The sequence below is a fragment of the Dictyostelium purpureum genome (genome assembly GCF_000190715.1).
Source record: "Dictyostelium purpureum unplaced genomic scaffold DICPUscaffold_76, whole genome shotgun sequence".
NCBI classification, from domain to species: domain Eukaryota; phylum Evosea; class Eumycetozoa; order Dictyosteliales; family Dictyosteliaceae; genus Dictyostelium; species Dictyostelium purpureum.
In genome coordinates this window covers 28,100-43,743 of record NW_003519413.1, presented here as the reverse complement: position 1 = coordinate 43,743, position 15,644 = coordinate 28,100, and the positions used below count along the sequence as shown (strand labels likewise).

The window sequence follows — 15,644 nt, the reverse complement described above, 5'->3', positions numbered from 1 at the left end:
TTTAATGTATGATTACAATTCATACCAATTTCATTATCATTTAATGAACTACCAAATTCTTACTTTATTCCTTTTCTACTATACTTTATAAAATTAATTATAATAAAATAATATATTTGTATAAATGAAATATAAAAAAGGAGATGTGTTTATTTTATTATAAAAAAAAAAAATTTTAAAAAAAAAAAACATCCCCCACCCATATTATTTTTTAAAAAATTAATTTTATTTTTTTTTATTTTTTTATTGGGTGGTGTTTCAAATGATTACCAATTGTGATTGTAGCAGATCTGCACTTTTTTGTACAATACAAGGTTTACTTATTTTGGATTTGATCTTTTAAATAAATTAGGAAATAGTTATAGATTAATTAATTAATTTTCAATTATATTTTTTTTTTTTTTTATTTTTATTAAAAAAACTAAAAAGTATTTAAAGAAAATAATTTCATAAAATTTATTTTTCATTTTACACATTCAAGTAAATTCAAGTGAATTGGATCATTCAAGAATATCAATTTTATTGTATTATGATTATAAGGTAAGTATTTTATTGAATCAAAATAATTAAAAATATTATCAAAACATATCGAGGATTTTCTAGCATTAAAACTTATAAAGGATTTTTTAGCATTAAAAGATATTAAGGATTATTTAGAATTAAAAATATCGAGGATTTTCTAGCATTAAAACTTATAAAGGATTTTTTAGAATTTAATTATTATAATTCAACTATAATTTATTTTTTTTATAAAATTTATTATCCTTTTACACATTCAAGAATATACAATTGGATTTGATCAATAATATCAAGATTTATTGTATAATAATTATAAGGTAATTATTTTATTGGATCATTAAAATATGTCAAGTATTGTGTTACATTCAAGAATATCATATTACAGATCATTAAAAATTATCAAGTATTGTGCAACATTCAAAATATAACAAATATTAGGATAATTAAAAATATTATCAAAACATATACAAATATCAACTATTGTGTATCATTAAAATTTATTATGATAATTTAACATTTAAACATATCAAGGATTATTTATTATAAAATAATACCAACTATTAAGCATTTAATTATTATAATTCAACTATAATTTCTTTTTTATTAAATTTATTATCATTATACACATTCAAGTGGATTGGATCATTCAAGAATATCAATATTTATTGTATAATAGTATAAGGTAATTATTTTATTGGATCATTAAAATATGTCCAGTATTGTGTAACATTCAAGAATATCATATATAATGGATCATTAAAAATTATCAAGTATTGTGTATCATCCAAATATATCAAGGATTATTTAACATTAAAACATATGTAGGATTTTTTAGCATTTAATTATTATAATTCAACTATTATTTTTTATAAAATTTATTATAATTATACACATTCAAGTGGATTCGATCATTCAATAATATCAATATTTATTGTATAATGATTATAAGGTTATCATTTTATTGGATCATTAGAACATATCAAATATTGTGTAACATTCAAGAATATTAAATATAATGAATCATTAAAAAATTATTAAGTATAGTGTAATATTCAAAAATATATCAAGTATTATTTTTCATTTAAACATATCAAGTATAATTTATCATTTAAACATATCAAGTTTTATTTACCATTGAAAATATCATGTATTATTTATTATTTAAAAATATCAAATATTATGTAATATTCAATAAATTTTTCAATCAACTATCTTTTATTAAATGATTATATGGTAAGTATAATTTAGAATTAAATAAAATCAAGTATTATATTTTGGATCATACAAAACATCAAGTATTGTTTAGCATTTGAAAAATATCAAGTAACATGGATCATAAAAAAATATTCAGTATTATTTAGAATTAAAAAGTATCGGGTATTATGGATAAATAAAAAATATCAAATATTTTTAGCATTTAAAAAATATCAAGAATAATTTATATATCATTAAAAAAACATCAAATATTATTTAGCTTTTAAAATATCAATGATTATTTAACATTTAAACATATCCAGGATTTTATTTAGAATTAAAAATATCAAGTATTATGGATAATTAAAAAATATCAAATATTATGTAACATAACATTCAAAATTTCAAGTACTATGGATCATAAAATCAACTCTCAATAGGTATTTTGATTACATAGATACTGAGTTGGGCCCACTTGGTATCTATGTTTTTGAAATTTACCTAATTTTCAATGCGGTGGTTAATTGTGTATTCTGCGTGGTGGTATACATAATTAACCACAAATTTTCAATATGGTGTTTAATTATTTATATTGCCTGAAGGTATAAATAATTAACCATTTGACTCTAATATACAAACCCCGTGGTAGAGCTGGAAACACTCTTTACAAAGAGTGGCTAATAGTATAAAAAATAAATAAAATAAATAAGGTATTAATATCATTTTATTATTTTTAAAAATTAATTATAAAATCTCGAATCACTTTATATTTGTATTTATATATTATATAAATTTGATGATTGCTCTTTTATGGTTTCATTTTTATCTGATAAAAATATAGGAAATTAATTTTTAGACTTTTTAGGTGATTAATTATTCGTTGGAAAAAATTAAAAAAATTTTATTAAAATTAAAATTTTTTTTTATTTTTAAAAATTTAAAAATAAAAAAAAAAAAAAACCCTGTCGAAAATTAATAAAAAGGATATAAACATTATGTGTTTCAAAGAAAAATAAATATCCACCTAATAATTTTTTTAAAACTAAAAAAAAAACTATTTAAATTTTTTTTATTATTTTATTTGATCATTTTTATATTTTGAATTATATATATAATGGTTATTAATATTAAAGAAAAAAGAATAGTAATTATAGGTGGTGGTCCAGGTGGTTTATCTTTGGCAAGAATGTTACAACTCAAAGGTTGTGAAAATGTTATGGTAGTCGAAAGAGATATAGACCGCAGTGTTAGAATCCCAGGAGGTACATTAGACTTGCATCCATACAGTGGTTTACATTTTATCAAGGAAGCAAAATTGGAAAATGAATTTAAACAGCTATCAAGACCTGAAGGCGCAAGTTTTACATTGACCGATAGAAATGGTAATTTTAAACTCAGATGTCCACATTTAAAGATCTCAGCACTAAAACCAGAAATAGATAGAGGGGTATTACGTGACCTTTTAATCGACTCTTTAACTCCCGAGACTGTACAGTGGGACCATCATTTTAAAACCCTAAAGAAATTAGAGGATGATACAATAGAAATCGAATTCAAGAACGGTAAAAAAATAATTGCAGATGTAGTTATAGGTGCAGATGGTGCAAATTCAAAGATAAGGCCATTTGTTAACGAAAAATTGAAACCAATATATTCAGGTGTCACTATTGTCGAATGCGAAGTTAACGACCCAAATGAAACATGTAGCGAAGCAGTAACATTGGTCGACCATGGCACCTATTCAGCAATAGACAATGGAAAAGCTTTTATGCTGCAAATGAAAGGAGATGGAACTCTTGTTGTATATTGCGCAATGAAAAAACCAGAGTTTTGGCATAAAGAAATAGATTTCAATAATAGAGAACAAGTTTTAAATATTTTAAAGAATGAAGAAATACCAGATTGGAACCCAATTTATCATAAGGTACTTGATAATATTTCATCAAAGTTTATACCCAGACCATTATATACAATTCCTTGTACCAAAGAACATCTATCCAACTCTGATAATCAACCATGGACCACCGAAGCACCTATAACATTAATTGGGGATGCTGCACATGTAATAGTACCTTTCCAAGGAGCTGGTGTAAATATGGCTTTAATGGATGCAGTAGAGTTATCAGAATCACTAGTGAACCCACCCAAAAGCGATAGCTCAATTATAGAAAGATTAAACCAATACGAATTAAAAATGCAAAAAAGAATGTCAAAGGAAGCAATTGAAAGCATGGAAGCAATGGAATTATTCACATACGATACAAATGCCCCAGATCAAGCTATTAGTTTTTTCTTTGGGAAATTTAAATTTTTGGTTCCAATTTTACCATTATTTATAAACTTTATAAATTATTTTACTGATTTATTTGGTTTTACTAAGTAAAAAAATAAATAAATAAATTTTTTTATCTAAATAAAGTAATAATAATCACACACTTATCCAAATTATTTTTAGATTTTTTTATGAAAAATAATTGTTTAATTTTTTAAATAATTAAAAAAAAAAATTAATTTTTTTTTATTTTTTTTAAATTTTTATTATTTTTTTATTTTTTCGTTTTTATAATTATTTAATTTTTTAATTCACAAATAAACAATAATAACTATGAATCAATTAATTAAAAATAATAGTAAAACTATATTATTAGGTATTTCAAGTGGAATATCTTTATTTATTATAAATGGTGGTTTAGGAATTTTTAAGAATATCAGTAATTATATTTTAAATTGTATCAACGAAAAGATATACTATCAAATCGATGTAGACAGTAAAGATAAATCATTCGAATGGTTATTATATTGGTTATCAGAGCATGAATCAGTTAAAGACTCAACCCATTTAAATGCAGAGACAGTTTATAATAATATTGGAAAAAACCCAAAAGTTATTTTGGTTCCTTCTGTAGGCCAACATACTATTAAATATAAAGGAAAGACTATTTGGATCAGTCGTATCAGAGATTCAACCTTTGATATGGGTAGTGGTGCACCATTCGAGTCTATCAAACTATCAACACTAATCAACAATAGTTCAGCTGTCAACGAATTACTTCAAGAGGCAATGTTATTGTCCCTCAACAAGGATATTGGTAAAACTGTAATCTATATAAACTCTGAAGGCTCATGGGAAAGATTCGGTAATCCAAGATCCATCAGATCATTAGACAGCGTCATCTTGAACAATAATTTAAAACAACAACTTTTAGACGACATTAAATCATTTATTACCAACGAATCATGGTATCGTAATAGAGGTATCCCATACCGTCGTGGTTATTTATTATATGGCGAGCCAGGTAATGGTAAAAGCTCTTTAATCAATGCTATCGCCGGTGCCTTGAATTTAGATATCTGCATTGTATCACTCTCTCAAAAAGAAGTCGACGATAGACAAATCAACCATTTACTTAACAATGCTCCACCAAAATCGATTCTCTTAATCGAAGATATCGATGCTGCATTCAAATCACATAGAAGCCAAGTAGATTTAGATAGCACCAATTCAAACCAAATCAACTCTCTCACCTACTCTGGTCTCTTAAATGCATTAGACGGTGTAGCATCCCAAGAAGGCAGAATTTTATTCATGACCACCAACAGAATTGAGTTATTAGATAATGCTTTAATTCGTGAAGGTAGAGTCGACATGAAAATAGAAATTACCAACGCAACCAAAGAACAAGCATCCCAACTATTCTCTCATTTCTACAACTTGCCACAAGACAGTCCATTATCCAATCAATTCTCATCCAATTTTGCAAACTATCAATTATCAATGTCACAAATCCAAGGTTTCTTATTAAAATATATTAATTGTCCAGAAAAAGCAATTGAAGAATCTTATAAATTATTACCAGTTAATTTAAGTTAAATAAATAAAATAAAATAAACTATTCAATAAACCTTTTTTTTAAATTTCTTTTTTTATTATTTTAATTTTTTATTCTAATAATCTTCTCTATTTTTACCTTCAAAAAAACCTTCTTCTTCCAACTCTGCATATACTTTTTTAATTATTGGATCTTCATTAGCTCTATTATTTTTACGTGATTGTCTATCTTTTTTAATTTTTTCTAAAATTTCAAGATGTTCTAATTTCTTTTTAACTTGTTGATTTAAATTTACACCAATTGGTTGAATTCTACCTATAAAAATTAAAAATTAAATTTTATTATTAGAGTATGTTATTTTATTGTGTGTTTATTTTATTTATTTAAATAATATATATATATACCTGTTCTTTGCTGTGCTGGTTTTTGGCAAAGTCTAATTAAATTTCTTGAAAACATTTTTTTATAGATTTATTTATTTATTTAATTTATAGATCTGAAATATATATATTGGGTTTTATTTATTTATTGGAAAATTATTTAAATTATTTATTTTCTTTATTTCTATTTACAATGCTTAATTTACAACTGATTAAATAATTTAATAAAAAAAAATAAAAAAATAAATTTTAAAAAACGAAAAAAAAAAAAATAAAAATTGTTTTTTTTTTTAATTTTTTTTTATTTTTATTTTTTAATATTTATAAATACAATTTATTAAATCATTGTCATTAGTAAAGCATACTTTTATATTCTATCAATACACATCTATTTAATTAATAAATATATCTATAGTTTTGAAATCAAAATAAAATGAGCGATACAGAGTTTGTTGAAGATAATCAAATGGAAGATAATGAAGATGATTTAAATTCTGAAGATTTAGAAGAGGCAGAAGAAAGAGAAAGAAATTATGAACAATACTTATTATTAAACGATCCATCAAAATGTAATTATTACTATTCCATTATTATTATTATTTTCTAAAATTAATTTTTAAAAAAATATTAATAAAATATTTAAATTAAATTTATAAATAGATACTTATTTAAGAAGAGTTGTACAAAGACCACAAACTAAAAAAAACGAAATCTATTTATCAAATAATGGTAAATTTTTATATTATATAAAGAGAGCAAAAAAACTATTAATTGATGAAAAGTAATTTTAGTGATACTATAATAATTAATAATAATAATAATCAATAATAATTAATAGTAATAATTGATTGAAAAAAGAATATAAAAAAAACATACAATATAATATATTTATATATATTAATACATATACATCTATTACAGAGAAAAAGAAATTATTATACATGGATTAGGTGCAGCAATTCCATTAGCAGTTAATTTATCACTTCAATTACAAAAAGATATTCAGGATCTAGTTTTATCACCAACAACATCATCAGAAGAAATTATAGATCAATATGACCCATTAACAGATGATTTAGAACCAGTTTTAAAAATCAGACATGCTTCAGCAATTCATATTAAAATTATAAATAAAACTGAAGATCCTATCCCGTCCGAATCATTCAATAAAACCATTACATTTAAATCTAATAAAAGCAAATCAAAAATTAATAATAGAATCGATAAAAAGAGTACCACAACAACAACAACAAAAACAACAACAACAACTACCGATAATAATAAATAGTAATAAATAAAAAAACAAATTATAATAATATATATTATAGTTTTATTTATAAATATAAAAGATATATTTATTAATTTAAAAACCTAACAGAATCAATTATTAATGGATTTACAATATCCGAAGGAATTCAGGTCGAATATTGATTGTGTATTTTTAATGTTGTTACATCTTTTTCTATTTTGAGTGAAAACTATTCGCTAATGAGATGTAGTTCGACTAATGATTCTGGGAGATCTTGTGGTTTAATTGGTTGATAATAAAGGACTAATGATAGTGATTCTAAAGTATGAGGAAGAGAAACACCGGTTGATTATAGTGGTATCCTAAATGAAGTGTTTTGCATGATTCTGGAATGATTCCTTTATTTAGTGGTTGATCAACCAAGTAAAGGCCACATTCTAAATGGGTAACACTAGATAGTATGTCACCAACAAAAGAGGGAAATATAACATAGATAAATATAAAGTTTTTATTGAACTTGGTAAAATATTAATAATTCATGTACATCATTACCACTGCTACTACTACTATTGTCGTTGTCTTTATAAAATAATCTTGTTAAAAAAATATGTCATTTTAATATCTAGTATTAAAACATAAAATACATGATTATTAAATAAAAATTTTAAAAAAAAAAAAGAAAAAAATAAAGCCAAAAATTTTTTTTTATTTTCAAGTTTATTTTTTTAATTTTGTATACCTCAACCAAAACAATAATTACAAATAAAAATTTCACCCTTTTTACAAACATATTATTTTTTTAAATTAAAAAACTTAATTATTTTATAAATAATAAATATGGAAAAATATATATATTGGGCAAGGGTTAGTTAAAAATAAATACATCAATATAAAAATTAACCACACTCTTCATAGAATCAAAAAATAAAAATTCAGGATTTCAAATAAATTAATAAATAAATAATAATAATAATAAAAACAATTATTACTTTTAAAAGAATAAATAAATAAACTGTTCTTTTTATATTATATTTCCCAAGATTTAAAATATTATTATTTTTTTTTTTTTTAATTTTTTTTGTAATTTTTTTTTTTTAATTTTTTTTTGTGTTCACTCTCCTTAATTTTTTTTTTTTAATTATTTTTTTTTTTTCACCCAAACATTAATAATAATAATTATTTTACCACATAAATAAAAAATGTTATATATTAAAAAAAATACCTTTTTTAAATTTAAAAAACCATACTATAAAATATGTTTTGACTATTTAGATTTTTTAATTTACGAAAAAAAGGAAACATTAAGAAATAATAGATTAAATAATATAAATAATAATGATATTATAAGAAATATTAGAACATTAAGAAAAATACAAAAAGTTGTAAAATCTTATCTATTCTTACAAAAAAAAATTAATAGATCATTTTCTATAACCCAACCAGTACAACCACCCCAAAATAACACTTCATTAGCAATAACCTCAGTAAATAATGATCAATTTTTGTATTACAATTTAGATAACAGTAAAAAATTTTTTGAAAAGGATATCTTTTCTTTTCTTTTAAAACAAAATGGTTTAAAACAACATTTATTATTACCACCTCCAGAAGTACAATCATCTCGTTTTCCATTGTATATACCATTATCACTATTATCAATATCATCATCTCGTTCATCATCTCATGTTCCATTGTGTATGCCATCTAAACCATTGCTTTTAACCCAAAATAAATCATCACTTATACCATCATCAAATCTACTTTCATCAAAGCCACTAGTACCAAGATTATCGTTACCAGCAGCCCAAGATGAATCATGCAAAAAAATTAATACATCATTGCCATTAAACTACTCTAACTATAAAATAAAGAGTAAAGAACTTACATTTCCAGAAAATGTTAATCATAGTGGTGGTTTTGCTAAAGTAGAAAAAGCTAAATGGAGAGAAATTGATGTTGCAACCAAAGTTATTACAATTGATAAAGATTATAAAGGAAAAAATAAACAAGAATTATTTGAACAAGAAGTTTCAATGAACTATATCCTCAGACATCCAAACATTGTCCAGTTCCTCGGTGTAGTCATGAAAAGTAGAACCATGGTTATGGAATATATGAATGGTGGTACTCTTAGAGAGTTATTAAGTCAAAGAAATGTTTTAAACTCCTTCGAAGAAAATCCAATGCTCCCTTTAAAGATTGCAATGGATATTGCTTTGGCTTTGTTATATTTACATAAATCCTCAATTCTACATAGAGACCTAACATCGTCCAATGTTTTACTCCAAAATCCACTTGATTTAGAAAATGGTAAACCAGTGGATTATAGAAATTGTAAATCCAAAATATCAGACTTTGGAATTAGTAAAGTTAAAAATGGAAGCTCAACTCCAAGAGTAGGCAATGTATCCCACATGGCCCCAGAGGTCTATCAAAGTAAACCATACACCGAAGCCTCTGATGTTTTTTCTTATGGTATCATTCTTTGGGAACTTATAACCAGCAATGTCCATCTCCATGAAACCCAAAACAAACTATCACAATTAGAACTTAGTCCCTTGGCCACACCAAAATGGAAAAAATTAATTGCTGATTGTCTTGAAGAATCTCCAGATAAAAGACCAACTATCGAAAAAATCATTACTGAATTAAAAAATATTAGAAATGATTTGGACCCAAAAGAAAACAGAAACGAACTCAATAATAATAATTATGATAATATTGTTATAAACACCACTTCAACAACCAATGATAATAATAACAATGATTTTCAAAACTATATTAAAGTTTAAAGAAATCAAATAGGAAAATACTACAAAAGCTGTAAAAACAAATTAAATACCAATATATTATGTATTATATAATTGAAATCAATAATAACAATAATTATAATAATAATAATAACTATTTTTAAATAATTTATAAGAAATATTTTTTTTAAGGTTCAACAAGGGAACCAAATTCACACACAATCAATTACAATAAATGATTAATATTTCATAATTTTTGAAAGATTTTTTTTTAAGATATTTTTTCCATTTTTTTTCTTTAAACCCCCACAATATCAAGAAACATACTATTACTGTGAAATTTTTTTTTTTTTATAAAAAAAAAAATTTAAATAAAAATTAAAAATTTTTTTAATTTTATTTAATATTTTTTTTTTTTTTGTTTTCTTTTTTTTTTTTTTTTTTTATTATTGTACACCTACAAAAATATATTATTTATTTTTATTTATTTATTTCTTTATTTATTGTTTGTTAGTTTATTTTTGTGTGTATTTTAAATAATTATTGTAAGTTGTTTTGTTTTTTTTTGGGGCCTGAACTAAAATTTTAAAAAAAAATAAAATGTCAAATAATATATTCGAACAATGTACATTTTTTCTTTCACAAGTCACCAGTAAACCAACTATTAGCAAAATAATAAAAGATAATGGAGGTTCAATAGTATTTATGCTCACTAATAAAGTTACTCACTTTGTAACAAACGATAAAGAGTTTCAACTTTCACCTTATAATGTAAAGAAAGCACTAGGATTCGAAAATACCTTTGTTGTTTCAGAAGAGTTTATTAATGAATCTGTTAAAGAAGGTAAAAAATTAGAAGAATCAAATTTCACTTTTACAGCAAATCCAAAACCAAAACAATTTTCATTCTTTGATTCACCAGCCAAATCATCACCAATTAAATCTGAATCATCATCATCTTATTCATCAATACCTTTATCATCATTTTCATCATTAGCTATCAGCAATGAAAGTGAAAAACCCTCTTCATCTTTAATATCAAAACCTTCATCAGATCCCAAAAAAAGAACCCGAAGAGTAGAAACTACCTCTTACACCAAACCACTCGAAACATCAGTTACTGTTCCATCTCCATTTTCATCAGTTTTTAAAAAAGAAATCGAAATTAAAAAGAACCCAAATAAAGTATCAGCAAAACTATATGATCTTAATGCTAAAGATCAACCAGACTTTAATTCAAATTCATTCGAAGTTTTACTTTACAGAACTCTTCAAGTAAGTTATAATTAATTAATTAATCAATTTTAAATATATTAAAATATTAATTTTCTAAAATTTTTTTTTTTTTTTCATTAGTTTTCAAGTTTTTCTGGTAGTTCATCAAATAATAAATTTTATTATTTAGAAATTCAAAAAGATATTAACTCTATACATCGTGTTTACACAAGCTATGGTGTATGTATAAAAAAAATAATTACAATTAATTTTTAAATTCTAATTATTACCAAATTTTTCTTTTATCGCAAAATTTTAGAGATCAGATGGTAAAAAAACTAATGAAGTTAGATATGCAAAAGATTTAGAAGAAGCAATTGATATTTTCTCCACTATCTATAATGAAAAGACTAGTGATAAGAAAGGGTATAAAGAAGTTAGCTTGTCATCATCCTCAGTATCGTCTAAATCAGAATCAGCATCATTTTTAATTAATTCATCAAGCAATTCAACTTTACAACCTGCAATTACTAAATTAATTGAACATTTATATAGTGAAGCAACTACTCAATTATCCAATTCAAATACAGTTAAAATTACTGAGCGTGGTCTCGAAACACCACTTGGAGTTTTATCATTGGATCAAATCGAAAAAGGTGAAAAGGTATTATACAAAATCAAAGATTTAATTAACAATGTTTCCAAAGTTGGTGGAGACTATCAAACCCTTTCTTCAGAATTTTATACTTGTATTCCACATTCAATGGGTCGTGGTAAGAGTGCTACCGATGCAGTTATCAAAACATTAAGTCAATTGAATATGAAATTCGAATTACTTCAATTAATGAAAGATCTTTTGGTTATCAAAGATGCTGGTTCCACTTTGGGTAGTGGTACAAGTGCATCCGATATGAAATACTTTGCATTAAAAAACAAGATCTCAGTTCTCTCATCTTTCGATCAAGATAGTGTTACTATTAAAAAAATGGCTGCAGAAACTAAAGGTGTTAAAATTTTAAATATCTATCGTTTAGACAGAGAAGGTGAAACCTCATCGATTAATCTTTCACCATCACCAACCAAACTTTTACTTCATGGATCAAGACCATCCAATATCGTTGGTATTCTTTCTCGTGGTATGTTACTCCCAAAAGTTATCACCGAAACTGGTGTCGCCAATCGTACCGATTTTGGTTTCCTTGGTTATGGTATCTACTATGGCAGTGGTTTTGATACTACTTGTAAATATGCTCATCCATCCCTCACCGGGGGAGATTCAAAGAGATACGCTATTGTTTCTCGTGTTGCACTTGGTAGAACTAAAGAATTTACCCAAATAAACTCAAAACTTACCGAGCCACCAACCGGTTTTGACAGTTGTTTGGGTTTAAAGAATACAACAACTCAAAAATCTGATTTCCATGATGACGAATATGTAATCTATGACTCAAAGAGACAAAGACAAGAATATCTTGTTGAATTTACTTATGATGGCTCTAATAAAGGGGATGCTCCATCTACTTTTGCAACCTCATCTTTTTCAACCTCATTATCCACCCCATCCTTTGTAACACCAAAAACAACACAAACCCCAATTTCAAAATCACCATCACCTTTGCATGTTGCCACTAGCCAACCACCTTTAATTAAAACCACAAAAACACCAACATCATTTATTTCAGATTTCGAGAAATTATCAGTTTCAGTTGGCAACGAAGAGTCACAAGAATACGAATCAAAGGAAGATGAATATAGAAAAATGTTTGTCAATGATAGAAATAATCCAAAACTTTCAAATAAATTTTTAAATTGTGAAAAAGTTTTTGAATCTGTAAAGTCCAAATCACCAGAGAAACCAATCGATGCCAATTATATTATGGGATATAACATGACCAAAAAAGAATTTGTTAGTTCTCAAAGTGAATTTGATAAACAATGGAATAAGTTTTCAAATAACTTTTTCCAAGGATTTAATTGGAATAATGTCTTTGTTGCTGGTGGTTCGGTTTTAGGTTGTTCGTTAGCCAATCAAGATCCACTCTATTACACAAAGTCGGATATCGATATTTTCCTCTATGGTATTAGCGAATCCGAAGCAAATAGAAAACTTGACGAAATCGAACAATTTATAAAGAACAAATCACCAAGATCCCAAATGGCCCGTACTAAATATGCTGTTACATTTTTAAATGACTCACCATTTAGAAATATTCAAATTATTCTTCGTATTTATAAAACACCAGCCGAAGTTTTAATGGGCTTTGATATTGACTGTTGTTCAATTGGTTATGATGGTTCAAATGTCTATGCTATTCCAAGAGCCATTAATTCAATTACCCAGGGTTACAATACTGTTGCTATGAGCAGAAGAAGTTTAACCTATGAGGCTCGTCTCTTTAAATATGCTCTTCGTGGTTTTGCTATCAAAGTACCAGGCCTAAAAAGATCCAGCATTCCAAGTAGTGCTTATAATAATGATATCAAAGGTTCCTCTGGTTTATTGAAACTCTTACTCTTAGAACATAAATATACCGTCAACAAAGGCGCTATTCAATTCTTCATGAACAATAGTGGCTCAGACTACAACTCTATCGATATTCCAAATGGTCCTTGTTTGACTGTTTCAGGTGCTGTTAGTTATATTAACTACAAAGAAAAGAGTCAATTCTTTGCTAAAAAGAAAGAAGGTTTCAAGCATTGCCATTTAGTAGTAGTTGGTGAACATGCCAAAGAAGGTAAAGCCAATTGGTGCAAGAAATGTAAAGAAGGCCAAAAACCACAAGAAAGTAAATCACAAGATGTTGTTGTTGGTCCAATTCAATGGGTTACTGAAAATCCAGGCAGTCAATTATTAACAGGTTCATTCCATCCAGTAGATGACAACAAATGGTTTAACATTACTGAATCAACCAAAACCATTTCTCACTATAAAGAATTAATTTTACTTAATCAAGATGTTAGCGATATCCCCGATTTCTCACCAAAAAATGGTTTATCCTCTAAACTCGCAATAGATTCAAATCATCTCTTATGTATTGCAGCTTCCTATGGTTCAAATGTCAGTATGAAATCAATGATGCCAGTTTACAAACAATACATCAACACTCCTGATGAATTTTCATACTACCCAATTCATTATGCTGTAAAGAGTGGTAATATGGAATGTATCAACATTTTATTAGAAAATAATTGCTGTGTTCCAGTTCGTTCAGGTGACTACGGTCTTACTGCTGCTAACATTGCTCATTGGTTTGGTGCATCAAAAGAGTACAATCTTCTTTACTCTAAATGCCCAAGAATTGTCAATGTAAAAAGCAGGGCTTACTCCTTCAAATCATTAAAAAAATGGATATCTTTCCCAAGTGTTCATTCAGTTCAACCATCACCCACCTCAACAATTTTAGAAGCAAAACCAGAAAATATTTGGAGTGCTATTCTTGACGGTAACGTCACAGTTGTTTCAAACATCTTAAGTTTACCAACTTTCAAAGAAACTACCGACCCACTTGGCAACTCATTTTTCCATTACGCAATTCTTTCATCATTACCAAAAGAAATGTTTACTCTCTTAAAAAATAAAGGTTACGATACAAATAGATCCAATATATTCAATCAAACCTATCTTGATTTTGCCAAAGCTATTTCAGGTAATATTAGAACTTGGGTAAGAACTCCTACAAACTTTATGGGTCTTCCAAACTTTGTCAAGTTAACCCCATTATATTTGGTTAAACAAATAGAAGAGTTGGCAAAAAAAGCCACTCACCAACCAATTCCAAGCTCGAGTATACCAATTGAATATATTTTAAATTTCTCCAAACAACCAACTCCAAATATACCAACTGGACTTACCAATTTCTCTAGTGTTGTTAATAATAACAATGTATTACCACCAATGCCAACATTTGGTTTTGGTGGCAAGTTCGCACCACAACCATCTCAAATAAAACCAGCAACTAAATATGGTTTTGGCAGTAACAATAACAATCAAATTCCACTTAGTGATTTTGTTATGGTTCCAAATTCACCAACACTATCACCAACAGGCCTCAGAATGCACAGCATACCAAATCCATCTCAATTACAAAGTCAACTTATTGGTAAATCAACAGAGCAAATTTCTCTTGCTTTATCAACTCCAAAGAATGTTGATATTCACTCAAAAGAATTTTTGGAATCCTCACGTGTTGCTCAAATTTTAGTATTAATAGAACTACTTAAAAGTCGTTTTACCGCTAATGAAATTTTAACAATCAAACGTTTATTATTAGAATTACATTTACCAGTTTTCAATTGCTTTGAGGCTTATTTATTAAACCAAAATTTAGATTCATTAATACAAAATCTTCATTTAGTATTGGAAGTTTCAAAACAATAATTTTAAAAAAACAAAAAAAATCTATATATAAATTTTTCTATAAAACTTAATTAATTTTTAGTTTTAAAATAAATTAATAAAATTACATCATAATATTTTTAATTAAAAAAAAAAAAAAAAAAAAATATT

At 25.6% G+C, this 15,644-nt stretch overlaps 6 protein-coding genes across 6 annotated transcripts; 5 read left to right on the top strand and 1 right to left on the bottom strand.

Annotated features, from left to right (window-relative positions):
- Positions 1-2,827: 2,827 nt before the first annotated feature.
- DICPUDRAFT_77541 (uncharacterized protein) lies at positions 2,828-4,096 on the top strand (the record flags this gene model as incomplete). The annotated part of the gene is made up of 1 exon (XM_003286633.1): positions 2,828-4,096. The coding sequence occupies one exon, from the start codon at positions 2,828-2,830 to the stop codon at positions 4,094-4,096; it is 1,269 nt and encodes a 422-aa protein (XP_003286681.1).
- A 222-nt stretch (positions 4,097-4,318) lies between these two features.
- On the top strand, positions 4,319-5,584 carry DICPUDRAFT_31265 (uncharacterized protein; the record flags this gene model as incomplete). Its single annotated transcript, XM_003286632.1, has 1 exon — positions 4,319-5,584. The coding sequence occupies one exon, from the start codon at positions 4,319-4,321 to the stop codon at positions 5,582-5,584; it is 1,266 nt and encodes a 421-aa protein (XP_003286680.1).
- Positions 5,585-5,658: 74 nt separating this feature from the next.
- On the bottom strand, positions 5,659-6,002 carry DICPUDRAFT_150660 (uncharacterized protein; the record flags this gene model as incomplete). Its single annotated transcript, XM_003286610.1, has 2 exons — positions 5,659-5,858; positions 5,948-6,002. The coding sequence occupies 2 exons, from the start codon at positions 6,000-6,002 to the stop codon at positions 5,659-5,661; spliced, it is 255 nt and encodes an 84-aa protein (XP_003286658.1).
- Positions 6,003-6,356: 354 nt separating this feature from the next.
- On the top strand, positions 6,357-7,211 carry DICPUDRAFT_77539 (uncharacterized protein; the record flags this gene model as incomplete). Its single annotated transcript, XM_003286631.1, has 3 exons — positions 6,357-6,492; positions 6,584-6,704; positions 6,845-7,211. 3 exons carry the CDS (start codon positions 6,357-6,359, stop codon positions 7,209-7,211), a joined length of 624 nt encoding a protein of 207 aa, XP_003286679.1.
- Positions 7,212-9,079: 1,868 nt separating this feature from the next.
- On the top strand, positions 9,080-9,673 carry DICPUDRAFT_10036 (uncharacterized protein; the record flags this gene model as incomplete). The annotated part of the gene is made up of 1 exon (XM_003286630.1): positions 9,080-9,673. A coding segment is annotated over one exon (594 nt), but the record flags the coding sequence as incomplete, so codon positions are not given.
- Positions 9,674-10,522: 849 nt separating this feature from the next.
- On the top strand, positions 10,523-15,515 carry DICPUDRAFT_150657 (uncharacterized protein; the record flags this gene model as incomplete). The annotated part of the gene is made up of 3 exons (XM_003286629.1): positions 10,523-11,197; positions 11,279-11,377; positions 11,457-15,515. The coding sequence occupies 3 exons, from the start codon at positions 10,523-10,525 to the stop codon at positions 15,513-15,515; spliced, it is 4,833 nt and encodes a 1,610-aa protein (XP_003286677.1).
- Between the last annotated feature and the right edge of the window lie 129 nt (positions 15,516-15,644).